Source organism: Urocitellus parryii, chromosome 5 (genome assembly GCF_045843805.1).
Source record: "Urocitellus parryii isolate mUroPar1 chromosome 5, mUroPar1.hap1, whole genome shotgun sequence".
Lineage (NCBI taxonomy): Eukaryota > Metazoa > Chordata > Mammalia > Rodentia > Sciuridae > Urocitellus > Urocitellus parryii.
This window is the reverse complement of record NC_135535.1, coordinates 65,443,614-65,464,810: the sequence shown is the minus strand read 5'-3', so window position 1 is coordinate 65,464,810 and position 21,197 is coordinate 65,443,614. Positions and strand designations below refer to the sequence as shown.

Here is a 21,197-nt window from a genome sequence, read left to right as displayed (position 1 = left end):
TTATACTTTACTATGGCATTTTATTTTCATGGATACTGAGATTTCTTAGATCATCTGGTATAGGAATCTCTCCTGCCATATTCCCGTATAGTTGTCTTCCAACTATCAATTAATGATTCAGCAACAGACTAGAGCACATCCTAAGGAGACCTCTCGCCCAGAGTCTTCAAATTGAGCCACATTTTGCATCCCTAAAATACACAAATTGAGTAAACAACAATTAAGAAGTCCAATTACTCTTCCTATATCAGCCTTCTAATATTTTTATAAAATTTAAATGTTCCTCATTTCTTCATTTCCTATTTTATCTTCTTAGTTAAAACTCTTCAATTTCTGTAATAAGTAATGTCAAGTAACAATATGAACATGCTTCAAGTATCTTTCAAGGGTTTACTTCTGATATCTTCCTTGTTATCTGTTCTTGGCTTCTCTTTTAAGTTGTTCTATATGCTGCTTTGCCTTCAGTTTGTTCTTAAGGCACTGACAGAAGAAATTTATATTATTAAGTTCTAATCTGAATAACCCAGCTGGCACATGATTTTGGAATATCCACATTTAGTTTCTTAGTGATAGTAGTTGATTAAATGGCTCTCCTGACAGGATCCTCTGTCTTGCAGGCATCGAGTTAATTGCTGCATTCTATGGGTGTCTGTATGCAGGGTGTATACCTGTGACTGTCCGACCCCCTCATGCTCAGAACCTTACTGCAACATTGCCCACTGTTCGCATGATTGTTGATGTAAGTACCAACTGTATCTTGCATTGTCTTCATATCCTAAGATCGAGACTTAAACAACGAAGGATCCTTACTAATTTTCCAGTTTTGTTGGTCCAGGAAGTGAAAATTTTCTCCTAAAAACAATCTCCTTTTTTTAGTCTCCAAAGTAATCATCATTATTCAGTGAAGGAACTGTGTAGGAAAGTTGTTTTTGGTGAAATATAGAATTATGGCCATTAATCATGAACATTAAGGAGGTGAAGTTCTCATTAGCAATTCTCTGTAAAATTTGTGTCCACCCTGCTTAAAACATGTTGTCTGTTTGACATTTCTGCACAGTAACCAAGTGTAACTTGCCAAACTCAAAAATCCTCCCAAGTGGACCTATGTAGGAGCCCAGGCCCAGGCTAGGTCCAGTCCACCCCACTGACTGGCAGACCCATGCCAGAACTCAGGCCCCCACATGGGGCCAGCTCTGCTGACCTGCCCAGGAGTCCATGGGAGCCCAGGACTAACCCACTTCCATCATGGGACACTGCAGCCATTGTCATAGCCCTCCCCACATAGTAGCCTTCTCCTTATGACAACAGATAGGGTCTAGAAGCAGCTGCATCTCAGAACAGGCAGCCCAGGCCATTGTAAGGCCTACCCTTTCAGCTCCATTTCTGAAAGAGGTTGCATCCATCTTGGGATACCCACCCTGCTATTGCCACCACTACCTATAGTTGCAGTAGCATCCATCGTGGGTCACCTGCAGGGACTAGAAGCCCTATAACAAGGTGAGGTACAGATAATCTGCACAGATACTATAAGATTATAGAGTAGAAACTGTTAATACCTCAGATCCACACTGCAAGAAAGGAAGACTCATAGACAACATGAAAAAACAATGGAAAAACGTGCCCCAGTCAAACCAGGATATTATAATAAAAGAATCCATGGACAGTGCAGTTGATGAAATGACAGAAAAGGAGGTCAGAATGATCTGTGAATTAAAGAATGACCTAAATGGGGGCTGGGGTTATGGCTTAGTGGCAGAGCACTTGCCTTGCACATGTGAGGCCCTGGGTTCGATCCTCAGCACCACATAAAAATAAATAAAATAAATAAAGATATTTGTGTCCATTTTTAAAAAAAAATTTAAAAGAATGACCTAAATGAACAAATACAGGCAAAAATTGATCACACCAACACAGAGATAAGGGACCAAATACAGGTAGCAAAAGATTACTTCAAGAGTGAGTCAAAGGGGCTAGGGCTGGGGCTCAGTGGTAGAGCGCTTGCCTTGCACAGGTGAGGCACTGGGTTCGATCCTTAGGACCACATAAAAATAAATAAAGGTATTGTGACCATCTACAACTAAAAAACAATTTAAAAAAAAAGAAAGAAAGATTCTGAAAAAAATCACAAATACTTGAAATGAAAGAAACAATAAACCAAATAAAAAACTCAATAGAAAGCATCACCAACAGACTAGATCACTTGGAAGTCAAAACATCAGATAATGAAGACAAAGTATACAATCTGGAAAAAAGTTGACCACACAGTGAAGATGGTAAGAAATCATGAAAAGAACATCCAAGAATTATGGGATAGCATCAAAAGACCAAATCTAAGAGTTATTGAGATACAGGAAGGCACAGAGATTCAAACTAAAGGAATGCACAATCTCTTCAATGAGATAATTTCAGAAAATTTACCAAACATGAAGAATACAAATACAAGAGGCTTACAGGACACCAAATATACAAAACGACAACAGTTGTACACCAAGGCACATTATAATGAAAATGCTTAGCATACAGAAAAAGGATAGAATTGTAAAGGCCGCAAGAGAGAGTAATCAGATCACGTATGGAGGAGGCCAATTTGTATCTCAGCAGATTTTTCAACCCAAACCTCAACATATACCAAGCTCTGAAAGAAAATGGATGCCAACCAAGAATCTTATATCCAGCAAAATTAAGCTTCAGATTTGATGATGAAATAAAACCTTCCATGGGGCTGGGGTTGTGGCTCAGTGGTGGAGCACTTGCCTCATATGTGTGAGGCACTGGGTTCGATCTTTATTTTATTATGTGTCTTTATTTTATTAATGAATAAAATAAAGACACATAAAAGATTAAAAAAAACTTTCTTGATAAACGAAAAGAAATTTATAGTGAGAAAGCTCGCACTACAGACTATCCTCAGAAAAATATTCCAGGAGGAGGAAATGAAAAACAACAATAAAAATCAGCAAAGGGAAAAACTACACTAAACGAAAGGCCAATCAAAGGAGAAACCAAGTTAAGTTAAAAACAAAAAATAAACTAAAATGTCCTGGAATACAAATCATATTTCAATAATTACCCTGAATGTGAATAGCCTAAACTCATCAATTAAAAGATACAGACTGACAGATTGGATTAAAAAAGACCCAACTATATGTTGCCTTCAAGAGATTCATCTCACAGGAAAAGGCATCCACAGACTGAAAGTGAAAGGGTGGGAAAATGGACCACGTAAACAAGCAGGGTTTCCATCCTCATATCAGATAAAGTGGACTTCAAAGCTAATGAATAGGGATAAAAAAGGATATTTAATACTGCTTAAGGAATTCATACATCAATAAGACATAACAATCATAAATGACTAAACAAACCCTTCTCAAATACCAGACAGACCACAACACAGTAATATTGGGTGACTTTAATACACCTGTTCTCACCACTAGCTAGGTCTTCCAAACAAAAACTAAACAAACTATAGAACTCAATAATAAAATCAATAATTTGGACTTAACACACACATAGACTATTTCATCCATCAATTAACAAGTACACTTTCTTCTCAGCAACACATGGATCCTTCTCCAAAATAGACCATATGTTATACCACAAAGCAAGTCATAGCAAATACAAGAGAGAGAGAGAGAGAGAGAGAAAGAGAAAGTACCCTGCATTCTACCAGACCATAATTGAATGAAATTAGAAATCAATAATAGAAAAGAGAAGCTACTCCCAACACCTGGAGACTATACAATACACTATTGAATGACACATGGATAGCAGAAGACATCAGGGAGGAGATTAAAAAAAGATTCTTAGAGGCAAATGAGAACTCCAGTACAACCTATCAAAATCTCTGGGACACTATGAAAGCAGTTCTAAGAGGAAAGTTTATTGCATGGAGTTCATTCGTTAAAAGAAGAAAAAGTCATCAAACAACCTGACATTACACCTCAAAACCCTAGAAAAAGTACAAACCAACTCCAAAAGTAGAAGACATGAAATAATTAAAATCTGAGCAAAAATCAATGAAGTTGAAAATAAAGAAATAGTTCAAAAAATTGACAAAACAAAAAGCTGGTTCTTTGAAAAAATAAATACAATTGACAAACCCTTAGCCGTTCTAATAAATTACAAATTATCACAAAAGACACTATTGAAATACAGAAAACAATTAGAAACTATTTTGAAAATTTATACTCTAGTAAAATAATAAACCTCAAAGATGCTGACAAATTTCTAGAGGCATATGATCAATCCAAACTGAGTCAAGAGGACATATACAATTTAAACAGATCAATTTCAAGCAAGGAAATAGAAGACACCATAAAAAAACCTACCAACCAAGAAAAGCCCAGGACCAGACAGATTCACAGCTGAGTTCTATAAAACCTACAAAGAAGAATTAATACCAATACTCCTCAAATTACTCCATGAAATAGAAAAGGAAGAAACCCGTACAAACTCATTCTACAAAGCTAGTATCATTCTGATAATAAAAATCAGGCAGACACATCAAGGAAAGAAAATTTCATACCAGTATCCCTGATGAACATTGATGCAAATATTCTCAATAAAATTCAGGCAAATCACATACAAAAATGTCTTTAAAAAATAGTGCACCATGATCAAGTAGGGTTCATTCCAGGGATGCAAGGTTGGTTCAACATATGGAAATCAGTAAATATAATTCAACACATCAATAGACTTAAAGATAAAAATCATATGATTATATCAATTGATGCAGAGAAAGCATTTGACAAAATACAGCACCCTTTCATGTTCAAAACACTAGAAAAACTAGGGATAGTAGCAACATAACCTCAACATTGTAAAAGCTATATGCTAAACCAAGGCCAGCTTCATTTTAAATGGAGAAAATTTGAAAGCATTCCCTCTAAAAATGGGAACAAGACAAGAATGCCCTCTTTCACCACTTTTACTCAACACAGTCCCTGAAACTCTAGCCATTAGACAGACAAAAGAAATTAAAGGGATACCGATAGGATAAGAAGAGCTCAAAACTATCATTATTTGCTGTCGACATGATTCTATATTTAGAGGATCTTCAGCAGAGGCAACTCCACCAGAAAACTTCTAGGATTAATTAATGAATTCAGCAAAGTAGCAGGATACAAAATCAGTACCCATAAACCAAATGCATTTCTATACATCAGTAATGAATCCTTTGAAAGAGAAATTAGGAAAACTACCCCATTCATAATAGCCTCAAAAAAAATAAAATGCTTGGGAATCAACAAAGGAGGTGAAAGACCTCTACAATGAAAACTAAAGAACACTAAAGAAGGAAATTGAAGAAACTTTAGAAGATGGAAAGATCTCCCATGCTCTTGGATAGGCAAAATTAATATTGTCAAGGGAGATGATGGCAGGCCAGGGGGAGTCAATATTCTGTGTCGCTCCATGACCTGGGACTCGAGTAGTGAGAATACTGCTTCTCTGAGCGATATTCCTGCTCCTGCATGGGAATCACAACCACTGTGCCTGTCCAGGGCTCCAGGTCACAGCATCAGAGTAGATCTCCCAATTACTTGTCCACACAATTAGGTACCCGAGCAGACACCATCAACATCCACACAGAACTTTCAGCTGTGCCCCCCACCCCAGCAGAAATCACCAAAACCATTCTCACGCTGGCCACCCGGCAGCTTCCCACACACAGGAACTCCAGCTGACTCTCCCACGTGGATCCCCCATCTACCAACGTGAGGCTCTTCCAGTCGCCTCCTTGGTACTCTTCAGCAGTGGAAATAGTTCCCTGCTGGTAGTAGCCTGCCTGCACCCAAGAACCTCACACAGGCTCTGAAGTCTTCCGACAGCCACACACTGCAGCCACAGAGCTTGTCTCTGAACTCATTGTCCACTCACTGTCACTTGGCTCCCCCACACACAACCTGACAGCCCACTGCTGAAAGAGCCTCCATCTTGGGTCACTTTCATCACCATCTTCAGCAGAGGCAACACCCAGTTTGGAACTCCATCTGGCCAGGTACCCAGTTTCTAACTCCCCCCACTCTCCCAGCAGCTACTACCCCGTTACAGTGACACCCTGGTTTCCCCCACCATCCTGAGGGCAGAGATACCAGCTAACAACAGCTGACCCCACCTATTGGATGAGAAGGGAAGCAGGAACGATATGGATTTCCAATCAAAAACAATCCTGTTTCTTCCTTCAAGATATGCCCCCCCCCCCCCCGCCATTCTTCTGCCCTCACATCTCCAACATATGTGAAACCAAGGATTTTGAGAACTGGGACATCTGAATAATATATTATACCTATGTTGTATATATTTTTTTCCTTTTATTCCACCAATTTCTTCTATTTTAACATTTTTTAATTTTTCTTAATATACATGTGTGTTTGTTTTATGTACTCCACTGTCTTCAATCCAAAAAACTTCTAGGATTAATTAATGAATTCAGCAGGATACAAAATCAATACCCATAAACCAAATGTATTTCTATACATCAGTAATGAAATCTTCTTCTTTGGATTTCTCTTTCACACTTCTTAAGATATATCCTGTATCCTCACCTCCCACCTCCTGAGCATATCATCCTACTCCTCACCCTCAGTTCTTTGTCCACCATTAGAAACTGTAAATCTTTTTACAAACCTACTGAGTGTATTGTAGATAATGATTGAATTCACCATTTCTATACATTATGACCAAACTGTAACATCTTAATAACAAACATTTGTTTTTAGGGTGTATACTGTTTATATTGGGATGTGATAACATTATCCTTCACCTCAAAGGAGAGCAAATACAGGCAGCAAAAGATCATTTTGACAATTAGCTACATTAAAAAATACAGGAAGCAAAAGATTATTTCAATAGGGAGATAGAGGTTCTTAAAAGAAACAAATCCTTGAAATGAAAGAAATAATAAACCAGATTAAAAGTTTAATTGAAAGCATCACCAACAGATTAGACCACTTGGAAAATAGGACCTCAAACAATGAAGACAAAATATATGATCTTGAAAAGAATGTAGACAACACAGTAAAAATGGTCAGAAACCATGAGCAGAACATTCAAGAAATATGGGATAGCATAAAAACACCAAATTTAAGAGTTATTGGGATAGAGGAAGGGAGTTCCAAACCAAAGGAATGAGCAATCTATTCAATGAAATAATATCAGAAAAATTTCCAAACATAAAGAATGAATTGGAAAACCAAAGTCAAGAGGCTTACATTATGCCAAATGTACAAAATCACAATAGATCTACACCAAGGCACATTATAATGAAAATGCCTAACATATAGAATAAGGAGAGAATATTAAAAGCCACAAAAGAAAGGAATCAGATTACATATGGAAGGAACCAATTAGAATATGTGCAGATTTTTGAACCCAGATCTTGAAAGCTAGAAGATCCTGGAACAACATATATCAACCTCTGAATGAAAGTGGATGCCAACCAAGAATCTTATATCCAGCAAAATTAAGCTTTAGATTTAATGATGAAGTAAAAACCTTCCATGATAAACAAAAGTTAAAAGAATTTACAACTCAAAAGCCTGCACTACAAAACATCCTTAGCAAAATATTCAGAACAACAATGAAAATCAGCAAAGGGAGGTAAAAGCAAAAACTAATCAAAGGAGAAACCAGGTCAAGTTAAATACCAAAAATAAACAAAAATGGCAATACAAATCATGTGTATGATAATAATCAATAATCACCCTGAATGTTAATTGCCTAAGTTCACCAATCAAAAGACAGACTGGCAGATTTTATTAAAAAAAAAAACAAACAACAATATGCTGCCTCCAAGAAACTCATTTTATAGGAAAAGACATCCACAGACTAAAGGTGAAAGGTTGGGAAAAATCATACCACTCACATGGACTGCAGAAGCAAGCAGGGGTTTCCATCATCATCATCAAATAAATTAGACTTTAAGCCAACGTAATCAAAAGGGATTAAGAAGGACATTTCATATTGCTTAAGGGAACCATTCATCAACAAGACATAATAACAACAACAAAAATTTATATGCCCCAAACAATGGAGTGTCTACGTTCATCAAACAAACTCTTCTCAAGTGCAAGAGTCAAATAGACCACAACATAATAAATCAGGGAGACTTTAACACACCTCTTTCACCTCTGGATAGATAGTCCAAACAAAAGCTGAACAATGAAACTATAGAACTCAATAATACAATTAATAACTTAGACTTAATTGACATATATAGAATATTTCATCCTTCAATTCACTTTCTTCTCAGCAGCACATGGATCCTTCTCTAAAATAGACCATATATTATGCCACAAAGCAACTCTTAGCAAATATAAAAAAGTAGAGATACTAACCTGCAATCTATCAGATCATAATGGAATGAAATTAGAAATCAATGATAAAATAAGAAATAAAAGTTACTCCAATATCTGGAGAATAAATAATATGATATTGAATGAATAATGGGTTGAAAAAGACATCGAAGAAATTAAAAAATTCTTAGAGGTGAATGAGAACACAAATACAATGTATCAAAATCTCTGGGATACTATATAGGCAATACTAAGAGGAATAGAATTCATTCCTCTTAGTATTTCATGGAGTTCATTCCTTAAAAGAAGAAAAAAATAAACAAATAAATGACTTAACATTATATCTGAAAGTCCTAGAGAAAGAACAAATCAACACCAAAGCAGTAGAAGACAGGAAATGATTAAAATCAGAGCTGAAATCAATGAAATTGAAACAAAAGAAACAATTGAAAAAATGGACAAAACAAAAAGTTGGTTCTTTGAAAAAACAAATAATATTGACAAATCCTTAACTATGCTAATGAAGAGAAGGAAAGAGAAAATTCAGATTATCAATATACATGATGAAAAAGTAAATATCACAACAGATACTACAGAAATATAGAAGATAATTAGAAATTATTTTGAAAACTTATACTCCAATAAAATAGAAAATATTGAACACATTGACAGACTTCTAGAGTCATATGATTTGCCCAAATTGAATCAGGATGATATACACAATTTAAATAGATCAATTTCAAGCGATGAAATAGAAGATGTCATTAGAGGCCCACCACCCAAGAAAAGCCCAGGACCAGATGGAGACATAGCCGAGTTCTACAAGACCTTTAAAGAAGAACTAATACCAATACTTTTCAAGTTATTTCAGGAAATAGAAAAAGAGAGAGCACTTCCACACTCATTCTATGAGGCCAATATCACCCTGATTCCAAAACCAGGCAGACACATCAAAGAAAGAAAACTTTAGACTAATATCTCTAATGAACATAGATGCAAAAATTCTCAAAAAAATTCTGGCATATCAAATATAAAAACATAGTGCACCATGTTCAAGTGGAGTTCATCTTAGGGATGCAAGGTTGGTTCAACACACAGAAATCAATAAATGTAACTCATCACATCAATAGACTTAAAGATAAGAACCATATGATCATTTCCATACACACAGAAAAAGCATTTGACAAAATACAGCACTCCTTCATGTTCAAAACACTAGAAAAACTAGGGATAATAGGCACATGTCTCATTTTAAAAGCTATCTATCTGTGCTAAGCCCCAGACCAATATCATTCTAAATGGGGAAAAAAATTAATGCATTTTTTTTCTAAAAACTGGAACAAGACAGGGAAGCTATCTTTCACCATTTCTGTTTAACATAGTTCTTGAAACACTGGCCAGAGCAATTAGATAACAGAAGTTAAAGGGATACAGATAAGAAGAACTCAAATTAGTACTATTTGCCGATTATATGATTCTATACCTAGAAGACCCAAAAAATTCTACCAGAAAACTTCTAGAACTAGTAAATGAATTCAGCAAAGTAGCAGGATACAAAATCAACACTCATAAATCAGTGACAAATCCTCTGAAAGAGAAACGAGGAAAACTACCCCATTTACAATAGCCTCAAAAAAAAAAAAATACTTGGGACTCAACCTAATAAAAGAGACAAAAGACCTCTACAATGAAAACTACAGAACACAATAGAAATTAAAAAAGACCTTAGAAGATGGAAAGATCTCCCCTTGTTCTTGAATAGGCAGAATTAATATTGTCAAAATGACCATACTACCAAAAGTGTTAGACAGATTTAATGCAATTCCAATCAAAATCCCAATGACCTTCCTCATAGAAACAAAAAAAGCAGTCATGAAATTCATCTGGAAAAATAGGAGACCCAGATAGCTAAAGCAGTCCTTAGCAAGAAGAGTGAAGCAGGAGGCATCACTATACCAGACCTTAAACTACACTACAGAGCAGTAGTAACAAAAACAGCATGGTATTGGCATCAAAATAAACTGGTAGACCACTGGTACAAATACAGGACACAGAGAGCCTAACCCACATAATTACAGTTATATTAGACAAAGTCACCAAAAATATACATTGGAGAAAAGATAGCCTCTTCAACAAGTGGTGCTGGGACAACTGGAAATTCATATGCAACAAATGAAATGAAACCCCTCTCACCATGCACAAAACTCAACACAAAGTGGATCAGGAACCTAGGAATTAAACCAGAGACCCTGCATCTAATAGAAGAAAAAGTCAGCCCAAATCTCCATCATATTGCTTTACTTCCTTAACAAGAATACTAAAGTGCAAGAAATAACATCAAAAATTTGTAAATGGGATGGACTTAACTAAAAAGCTTCTTCTCAACAAAAGAAACAATCAATGAGGTGAACAGAGAGCCTTCATTTTAGGAGCAAATTTTTGCCACACACACATCAGAGCACTAATCTCCAGGATACATAAGGAACTCAAAATACTTAACACCAAAAAACCAAACAACCCAATCAGTAAATGGGCTAAAGAGCTGAACAGACACTTTTCAGAAGAAGATACATTCAATCAACAGATATATGAAAAAATATTCAACATTTCTAGTAATTAGAGAAATACAAATAAAAACTACTCTTAAGATTTCATCTCACTCCAGTCAGAATCTGGAAAGCAGTATGGAGATTCCTTAGAAAACTTGAAATGGAACCACCATTTAACCCAGCTATCCCATTCCTCAGGATATATATATATTTCCCAAAGGACTTAAAAACAGCATACTACAGTGATGCAGCCACATCAATCAATGTTCATAGCAGCTCAATTCACAATAGCTAAACTGGAAGCAACCTAGATGCCCTTCAATAGATGAATGGGTAAAGAAACTGTGGTGTATAAACACAATAGAATATTACTCAGCATTAAAAGAGAATAAAATTATGGCATTTGCAGGTAAGTGGATGGAGTTGGAGAATATCATACTAAGCGAAGTAAGTCAATCCCACAAAACTGATAAGTAGGTGCAGATCCATAATGGGGATGGGGGAGGCATGGGAAAAGTGGAAGAACTTTGGGCAAAGGGGAGGAAGGCAAGGGAGGATGCATGGGAGCAGGAAAGACAGTGGAATGAGATGGACATCATTACCCTATATGACTGCACATTATGGTGTGATGCTATATTTTGTACAACCATAGAAAGGTAAATGCATTCTGCTGTCATATATACCTAATTAAAATAAATAAATAAGGTTAAAAAAATCCTCCCAAGTGCAGATCACTTTCATTTGGTCATTTGGTTAGTTTTGTAAATTCATTTGGTATAGTATTAAAAGATGTCCTGGTTCGGAGGTTTTGCTCCGTGGTAGAACATTCATACGGCATGTATGACATGCTGGATCCCTAGCACCACATGGGGAAAAAAAATGACATCCAAATCCTGTTCTGAAGTTGATAGAAATTTTTACATATGAAAATTGAAGTTAAATCTGTATTGCATCATATCCTAATGTACTTTAAAGCAGAAGGCAGTCTTGGCCAAGGTACTAAAAGGTTGTAGAATCCTAATTTACTTAATATTTGTTTCTCTGAGAACTGCCACTCTGTCAGCAACTTGAGTCTGTAGCATAAAAGCCATATTCACCACAAATGATTTTATTTTGAAGATTGTTTCAACAGAATGCCCTTGTTATATCCTACAAAGTGGGTCAGAAAAGTAGGGAAGGGAATTTATTTCTATTGAGGCAGTTTTTGAGCAAAGTAGGTCAGTTTGCATTTCTGTGCATAGCTGGACAGTGTCTGTGGGAGCGTCTCTCTGCATCTGTGTCCTCACATCAGCATACTTTCTAGCCTGGTCACTTTCCCCCTTCACTAGACTGGCACACAATGACTCCAGACATTCTTATCTGTCTCCTCTCATTCCCTGAGCACTATAAAATCCATGTCTTATTTTAGTCAGGTCTTCATAAAATCACAGGATTCTGGGATCCATACTGAGAATATAATTATGAAATATTTGGAAATCACTGTTGTAAGCAATAGCTTGTGTTGTGAAGAAGTCTGCTGTTCTGAGAGAATTAAGTGTTACATATTTCCAGAGGGCAAAGTGTAAAAGGAAGATATTGACTTTATTCTTTGAAAAGCTGATACTACCCTGACTAGTATGGTGTATGAGTTGCTTTTAGCAGCAGCCAGAGATAGAGCTAACCCTCCTGATGCTCATTGCTGTTTGTTTTCTAGGTCAGCAAAGCAGCATGTATTCTCACCACTCAAACCCTAATGAGGTTACTAAGGTCCCGAGAAGCAGCAGCAGCTGTGGATGTGAAAACCTGGCCAGCCATCATTGACACAGGTAAAAGGGAGATTTCTCCTGAGCTGTCATGGGAGCTAGAACATTTACTGAGATTTCCTAGATCCTGTGCCAAACACATTGACATAGCTTTTATGGCACACATTCCATCTGCTAAGATAGAGGCAAAAACCTAGGATCCAATTAGCCTAAAGTACTCGGCAGTGTAATAACCAGGCACCGAGAAGTTACTCTTGGTATCATTGAAAGTTCATTAGGTTTTTATGCCGGATGTGATCCATTATTTTTCCATGTATGGCCATGTAAAATAGTGAGATGATCTGATCCATGATTTTCAGGTGTGATATAGTTGAAACAATATCGTACAAGGAATCAGAAAACCTGGTTTCTGGTTAGAGCTTTATTATTTCCTGTCTAACCTTGAAATTACTCTTTTCTAAAATACTGCCTACCCCTACTTGACTCACATTTATTGAGAAAATCAAATAAGATATAATATGAAAATAGGTTGAAAACCACAATATGCATGAATTTTAAGTGGTATTCATATTAAAGGGGGTAAGACCCAGGAATAGATAGAAAATCAGTGGAATAGGGAAGAGCATGGGTTTTGAACTCAGCCACTTTAAAAATTCTCACGTCTTTGCTACTCTCTGAGTATTCTTAACTAACCTAGATAGAACTGACTATAAAATGGGAGTTGTAAAGATTGAGTGATGTAAAATACCTAGCATAGAATCATAATGATAACATCTGTTACTGAGCCTTTTTTATGTGTCATTCACTTAACACATTACCTAAATTTATCCTTACTCTAATCCTTTTAGCTGGCTGCTACATTTGTTTGTTTGTTTTAAGTACCAGGGAGTAAGCCCAGGGGACTTAACCACTAAGCTCCATCCCCAGCCTTTTTTTTTTTTTTTCTTTGAGATAGGGTCTTGCTAAGTTGCTGAGGCTGACTTTTAACTTATGATCCTCCTGCCTCAGCCTCCTGAGTACCTGGGTTTATAGGTACACACCTGTAAATTACCAATTCTGAATTACCATACCTGGCTTTTAGGTGGCTGCTGTTTTTACCCTCATTTCAAAGATAAGACAACCAAAGCACAGGGAAATTAAGAAAACTACAGAAGTGAAATGCAGACCTGGCCAGTTTGGCTTATTGCCCACCTCTTAACCATTAATTTCCTCCTACCCCGTTTTCATAAAGTACTTTATAGTATCTACGTCCACAATATTTATATGGATTTAAATGCAGAGATGATAGTATTTGTGATTATTGTGTGCCAGATGCTGAGCTAGATTTTATATTTGTTATTCAAAGGCAGAAGCACAGTCGTATATAACCCAAATGGTATATATTATTTGTGTTGTTATTAATGATAACAAACCTTTGTGCTGTGGTAATGGACTCAGTGACATTGCAGGAAGACCTAAAATATGGGCTGTGGGTACAGACAAGGTTTCTTTTAGGTACATGAATGGTCATGAGTGACTCAACCTTACAAAATGGTAGGTCAAAGGTGATGGATAGAGAAAGTTTTTGGTCTGACCAGAAATGGGCACCCATGACATGGAGATTTAAAACTCAGGATTTTTTCTTTTAGGACATGGACATTGAATGGTTGGGTCACAGACATCCTTGGGGTTGACATACTCATAAAATGGGGGAATTATCATAAATGAGAAAAAAATTACCAATTCTAAATTACCAGTCTTAAAGTCTTCCAGGTAAACTTGGAGGAAAACCGTCCAACTTTTAAATCTTCCCGTGATTAATAGAACATGCACTAAATTGTAAATAATGAACTTTAATTGGAAACCAGCATATCAACAACTAATGCTTTTTGAGCATGCACTCAGTCATTTGTTGTCTTTAATGTGTTTTGTGTGAATTAACTTCCTAACAGTTGTTCATTTAAAGAAGAGGAAAACAGACACAAAGGCCACATAGCTGAGAAAAATAGAACCAGGATTTGAACACAGCAGTATGCTTCTTACTAAACTTCTGTTAAATAAATTGACCTGATGTAGATTTACTTGTTGTATTTAGATTGTCTAATGTTGTCCTCAACCCCAACCTGTCTCAGAGAGGCTTGGTTAAAAATGAGAAGCCCGGGCTTTTCAAATTCCAGAAGCAAAATTCAACCATAGCAAAGCCACAGAAAACCAGTTGAAGAGCAATAGTTTTCATGTTCCAGCATGTCTGATTGATGGTTTTTCTTTTCATTGCAGATGATTTACCCAGGAAAAGGTTACCTCAGCTGTATAAACCACCTACACCTGAGATGTTGGCATATCTTGATTTTAGTGTCTCCACAACTGGCATGCTTACAGGAGTGAAGGTAAAATTATTTGGGTGTATTCAGTCACTCATCAAAGTCTGATGATATGCCAGACCACAGAAAAAGAGATGACCACTGTCCCAGAGACTTTAGATGTAGAGGCCAACTGGTAGAACCAGAGGCCAGTAGGTGGAGGATCAAGGGTCCCTTCTATATTTAAATAAAAGCATCGGCTCTTCCGGAAAACATTATCTCAAGGAATTTGGATTTTGAAGTGTCTGAACCTAGCATAGATCCTAACAAATAATCAGATTCCTCATTAAAGTCAGTAAGCAGTTGTAAGTTCACATATAAAATGCAGTATTAACTATTGAATAGAAATGTGATGTCTAATTTAGATTTAGGTTAAACTTTAAGGAAATAAAAAATAGATCATTTGATGAGTTTGGGGAATTTAAACTTTTCAAAGCTGTGTCTCTGCCTGTGGGATGCCAGTTCCATCCTATTCCATGTTCCTTACTTTGCAGATGTCCCACTCTGCAGTTAATGCTCTTTGTAGAGCCATCAAGCTCCAGTGTGAGTTGTATTCTTCTCGGCAGATCGCCATCTGCCTTGACCCTTACTGTGGACTTGGCTTTGCACTCTGGTGTCTCTGCAGGTAGGGATGAAAAAGCCAAAGAAATAGAATGTATGGGGTATACTTGGAATATAACAATCTTCTTCTTTCTTTTGCTCCCCTAAATTCTATAATGTTTCAGTAAAATGCTGATGTTTCTAGAATTTATGCACCTTTTCTGTATCTGACGTTTGTTTAGTTTTGTTTGTATTTTCCCCTTTCCGTTCTATTAGTTTGTTTTAGTATTGGGAATTGACACATCAGGGCCTCGCACGTGCTAGACAAGTGCTCTACCACCGAGCTACATCCCCAGTCCTTTTTATTTTTTATTTTGAGACAGGGTCTTTCCAAGTTACCCAGGTTGGCTTTGACTTGTAATCCTCCTGCTTCAGCTTTCCTAGTTGCTGGAATTACAGGCATGCACCACTGAGTCCAACAACTTCTGTTAGATTTTTGCCTCGTACAAAATGGCAGTGATCTCGTTACCTGTTCTCTGCTCCATCCTGCAATTCTTGTTTTAGAAACAGAGCCAAATAAAAGGATGACTCTTGGATGAAATATGACATGTTTTGACAGCCAGAATATACCCCCTAAGCTTGGCAGGAAGGAATATGATGGGATAGGATGACAGCATGTGGCTGGAAAGTGGCATGTTTGCCCTGGGCAGATTGCTTCTTGAGAAATAGCAGGTCCCATCTTCCACCATCTGCCCAGAAAACCTTATCTCAGACCTGCATCTTCACCTTCTGGGTTGACATTATGAATCTTCAAAAATGCCTGTAACATTCTCCTTCTACATGCCCATCTTTGTTAGGGTAGGTTTGTCTACTATGGTGCCCAAAATAGGAACTTGAGCATTATTTTCAACTTCTATATCTTTATGCCTCACATCTAATGAAATATTCTTTCCTTTGGCTCAGTTATTCCTGTGCCTTTGTGTGTAGCACTGGCACATACTTGTAATCCCAGCATCTCAGGAAGCTGAGGCAGGAGAATCACAGATTTGAAGCCTTCCTCAGCAACTTAGTGAAACCCTGTCTCAAAATAAAAAATATAAAAAGGCTGAGAATGGCTCAGTGGGTCACAACTGGATTCAATCCCCAGTATACCCCAACACACACAAAAATAATAAGAATGACTATTATTATTATTATTATTAGTGTTATTTTTATTATTATTTCTGGGTCTTTCAGAATTAAAAACAGCTCCTTTTGTGGCTCATAATTGTGATGACTGGGTTTTCACACCATTGTTTGAGATATGCCTCCCTCAAATCTAGTTATGACATTGGCATATTCCCTATCTGTTGTGGAAAAAATAATTAATAAGGATTACCCAGACCTAATAACTTCAGTCTCTAGAGGTAGCAATCACAAAAATGCAGGATTCCTAAGCTCCTAGTGATTCTGATCTAGATTATATATATGATATGTGACTCTGCCATTCCTTTCTTTTATTCTGACTTCAATGTCAGGGTTCAGGCCCACATTATCCTTTACCTTCACTATTGCTGTAACTACTTCTGTCTCTCAATTTCAATGGTTCAAGTCTCCCATCCCTACTCCCGAGTTGCTGGTTTTGCCCCAACTTAAAGCCACACTTTTAAAAGTAAAGACTGACTTTCATCATAAGACAGTTAAGCTCTTTTATAGTTTGGCCCCTGCTCTTTTGGCCTCACTTTCCCCTTGTACCCTGTGCTCTAGGATTTCCCTAGAATGCTATTTCTTTTTTTTCTTTTGTTTGTGGTATGCGGATTGAACCCAGGGGCACTTAACCGCCGAGCCACATTTCCATTAATAAAAATTAATTTTTTATTTTGAGACAAGGTCTCACTAAGTTACTTGCCAAGTCTAGCTTTGAACTTGGAATTCTCCTGCCTCAGCCTCCTGAGTCATTGGGATTATAGGTGTGCAGCACTGTGCCTGACTAGAATGCAATTTCTGACAGCTTTACATACTCCATATTTCTTTGCCTTTGCATATGCTTTTTTTCTGCATGAAATATACTGCCCCTGTTCTCACTCACTCCCAGCCACTCAAATTCCTACTCCTTTAAGCCCCAGCTCTAGTGCTACCTACTCAGTGAACCCTACCACCTCTGCCCCAGCTTTCTTAGCGTGAATGAATTGTTCTTTATTTTGTGAACTCTGTGCCCTTTATTCACATCTGTTATCACACCTATTATAGTCTGCTTTATTTTATGATTACTGTATCTTGTGAATTGCAAGGGAATAAGGTTGATTCTTAGATCTTCAATCTAATGCGACCCCTCTATTATCCTTCCCACTTATTAAATATTTGCCAAGTTTATGACATTTTGAAACATCTTAGGATGAATTGATAATATCAGCTTTTGCCTTTCTTCATTACAGTGTCTATTCAGGTCACCAATCCATCTTAATTCCTCCTATGGAGTTAGAAAATAACCTTTTTCTCTGGCTCACTACTGTCAACCAATACAAAATAAGGGACACTTTCTGCTCCTACTCAGTAATGGAGCTTTGCACTAAAGGATTGGGAAACCAAGTGGAGGTGCTAAAGGTAAGAAGTAACTACCACAAGTAACCAGTTTTAAGAGATTTTTAAAATAAGGGGCCAGGGCATGCTAATACCAGAGTAAGGGTTAGCAGACATATTTACCTGTTTCTAGCCAGACAATTAATGGATATTTTGTAAACTTTAAGAAGTTTAACCCTTCTTACTTCCTAATTTAGTGTATACTTTCAGAGTCTAATGTGGGTCTCTGTGGAGAAGGCAAAACTGATTGAAAGATAAAAGGGAACTATGACCTCCCATAGAATTTTCCCAATAGAATTTAAAACCTCAGAATATGAGAGATTGGAGACTGTCCCGCAGCTAAAGGTAGCTCATTTATGTGTGTATACAGTGATTATATTTCTGTCATATGAGAAAGTTGGAAAATACTGAATTTTCTTTGAGAAGTATAACTTCAAGAATGAAAAAGAGACAAAAGGTTAGATATCCAAAGTTCTAGATTTATTTTTCTCTTAGTCCCAGAAAATAGGAAGAAATCTAAGGTTCAAAAATGAGAAAAGATAGAATGTATTACTGAAAAGTCTAAGATTTTTAGATAAAAGAGGAAAGAAATAGAGAATGAGCAGATTTACATGTGAGTAATGATTTTAATGGAATGTTTGTATTTTCTTCTTTTCTAAAAGCTGTTTTTTTTTTCTGTGTGTATGGGCCAAGAAAATAGTTCCTCGGATTTTCCTGACCAAAGAGAGAGCAGTGATTCTACCTATTCAGTTCTCTTCTGATCCTACTAACTCAGCTTATGGCATGGGTATCTTACAGACAAGGGGGATTAACCTCTCCTGCATCCGGACCTGTGTGGTGGTGGCAGAGGAGCGCCCCCGCATTGCCCTCCAGCAGTCCTTCTCCAAGCTCTTTAAAGACATTGGTCTGTCCCCTCGAGCCGTCAGTACCACTTTTGGATCAAGAGTCAATGTAGCAATATGTTTACAGGTGAGGTCAAAATCTAGTATGCTAGGGACTGAGGTTGTGGCTCAGCGGCAGAGCGCTCGCCTAGCATGTACGAGGCCCTGGGTTCGATCCTCAGCACCACATAAAAATAAATAAATAAAATAAAGATATTGTGTCCTACTAAAAGCTAAAATTAAAAAAAAAAAATCTAGTATGCTAGCAAACAAAGAAGGAATGTGAGGTGCCCCAAGCATAAGGCAGACTGCTAAGCTTGAGCCCTAGTTCAGCTCACTTGCTGTTGGACTTTGGGCTTTTTATTTTGCCCTCTCTTTGTTTCATTTTTCTCTTTGTAAAATAAAACAACAATCTCATACTTCACAAGGTTTTTGCAGAATCAAAGGGTTAGTAGGTCAGAGCATTTAGAGTGGGCCTGGCAGACGGGCACCAGTGTAAATGCTTACTCTTGGTAGTAGTGATGTGGTCTGTGATGATGAATCAAGAAACTCTCAGTCCTATTTGGATTTTATTTATCTGTCTTCTCCATATTTTGCACTTTTCCCCCATTGAAAACAAAACACAAATAAGCCAGTATTCTCCTTTTCAGTCAGATGGCAACTTTGCCATGTTGTTCTTGGGGGTGAATCATAGAAAAGGGACCAAAACTGATTTTATGCAATTTGGAGGCTAAAAAGGCAAATATAGGCATGGACAAGAATGAGAGTAAAAGGGATATGCAGATGGATACTTTTGGGTTTTCTCTGACTGTAGTCATGTGACTTTCAGGAAACATCATGGTGCTTTCACCTTGCAGCCCCACCGAGGACCCTTACTATCAGCTGTGGCAGTATTGATTTTGAAAATCCATGGGATGGTGGCTTCTCTCATTCCTGCTTGGAGCCCAGGGGTGGAAATCCTCCTCAGCTTGATAATGTTTCAGTTCTGCTATAATCTGTGGTGAAGGGAGGGCAGGAGGCCTCCTAGGGAAGGAAAGGGAAAAAAAAACTTCAGGAAGTAGTCTTTTCCACCCTGCCTCACTTGGTTGAAGAGAAAGTAGCTTTTAAAATAGAGTGGACGACCAGGAGTGGTAGTGCAGACCTGTAAATCCCAGTGACTTGGAAGGCTGAGGTAGGAGGATCATAAGTTCAAGGCCAGCTTCCGCAGCTAATGAGAAAATTTTTAAAAATGTGGGAGAGCTGAGGAGGGAGGGAGGAGGATGAGGAAAAAGGGAAATACTAGGGAATAAATGATATTGCCCAAATTATATGGTTATATCATGTGCATGTACAAATATACAACAATGAATCCCATTATTATAATGCACCAATAAAGAAATGGAATAAAGAGAGAAGCTAAGGATTTCATGTGACTGAGCAACCCTGGGGTCAGTACCCAGTATTGCAAAAAATATTTAAATAAAGAGTGCGTGCCTAACATGTACAAGACTCTGGGTTCAATTCCCAGCATGTCAAAAAATAAAATTAAAAAAAGAACAAATTATAGATATATAAAACATATATATGCACCCACATAATTTGCTTTTTATTTTCTATATATAAAATTTTGCTTTTTAATTTTACACATATATGTAAATAATAAAATAGAGGGGGTGTTTTGTGCATATGGCTGAATTATCTATTTCTTTTCTTTCTGTTTTTGATTACCTATTTCTTGATTTGGAAATGTGAAGTAAGGAAAAGGTGGCTCATTTAAATTTTAAATAAACTGCATTGATTTGTTTTTCTTTAGGGAACCTCAGGGCCTGATCCAACTACTGTATATGTAGATCTGAAATCGTTAAGACATGACAGGTACGTAGGATTGATTATTCTTAGGAAATCTAATAGGGAAAGAACACAAAGAATTATGATCCTCAAAGCCAGCATTTCCCTTCTTTCCTTTTATATTTGTATCTCCCAGTAGCAGCATGGGAAGAAATTCATTTTTATTATTTATTCACAGTAAGATTTTCATTTATAAAAAAAAAGCTTTAATTCTCACAGTGGTTGCACTATTCTTTAATATTAAAATGTAATGCTTTTTGCCTGTGTAAAAATACTTTGTGACTGATATAAATTAAACTAAAATGTATAGTCTCTTTCCTCTGAAAGTCTAAAAATAAAAAAGATAGGATAGGCATGATAAATGAGGCAGAGTTGGGTTTTTGAAACAAGACTTTACCTGAACCCCATGGGTGAAGACCTGCCATCTTCTACTCACTGTATAAGGAAATTTTAGTTCTGTCTCAAG

The 21,197-nt window shown here is 37.0% G+C and overlaps 1 protein-coding gene and 1 non-coding gene across 4 annotated transcripts in view; both read left to right on the top strand.

Annotated features, from left to right (window-relative positions):
* The window catches only part of Dip2b (disco interacting protein 2 homolog B), a 244,093-nt gene that overhangs the window by 211,931 nt on the left and 10,965 nt on the right, over window positions 1–21,197 (top strand). For all 3 annotated transcript variants that reach the window (XM_026407027.2, XM_026407025.2, XM_026407026.2), the window contains 7 exons: window positions 618–739; window positions 12,537–12,648; window positions 14,842–14,951; window positions 15,419–15,549; window positions 17,879–18,047; window positions 18,822–18,992; window positions 20,697–20,758. In XM_026407027.2, coding sequence (XP_026262812.2) covers window positions 618–739; window positions 12,537–12,648; window positions 14,842–14,951; window positions 15,419–15,549; window positions 17,879–18,047; window positions 18,822–18,992; window positions 20,697–20,758 — 877 coding nt within the window. The remainder of the gene's footprint in view (window positions 1–617; window positions 740–12,536; window positions 12,649–14,841; window positions 14,952–15,418; window positions 15,550–17,878; window positions 18,048–18,821; window positions 18,993–20,696; window positions 20,759–21,197) is intronic.
* LOC113195525 (small nucleolar RNA U13) lies at window positions 16,713–16,816 on the top strand. Its single transcript, XR_003302416.1, has one exon. It is a non-coding gene; the product is annotated as a small nucleolar RNA U13 (small nucleolar RNA).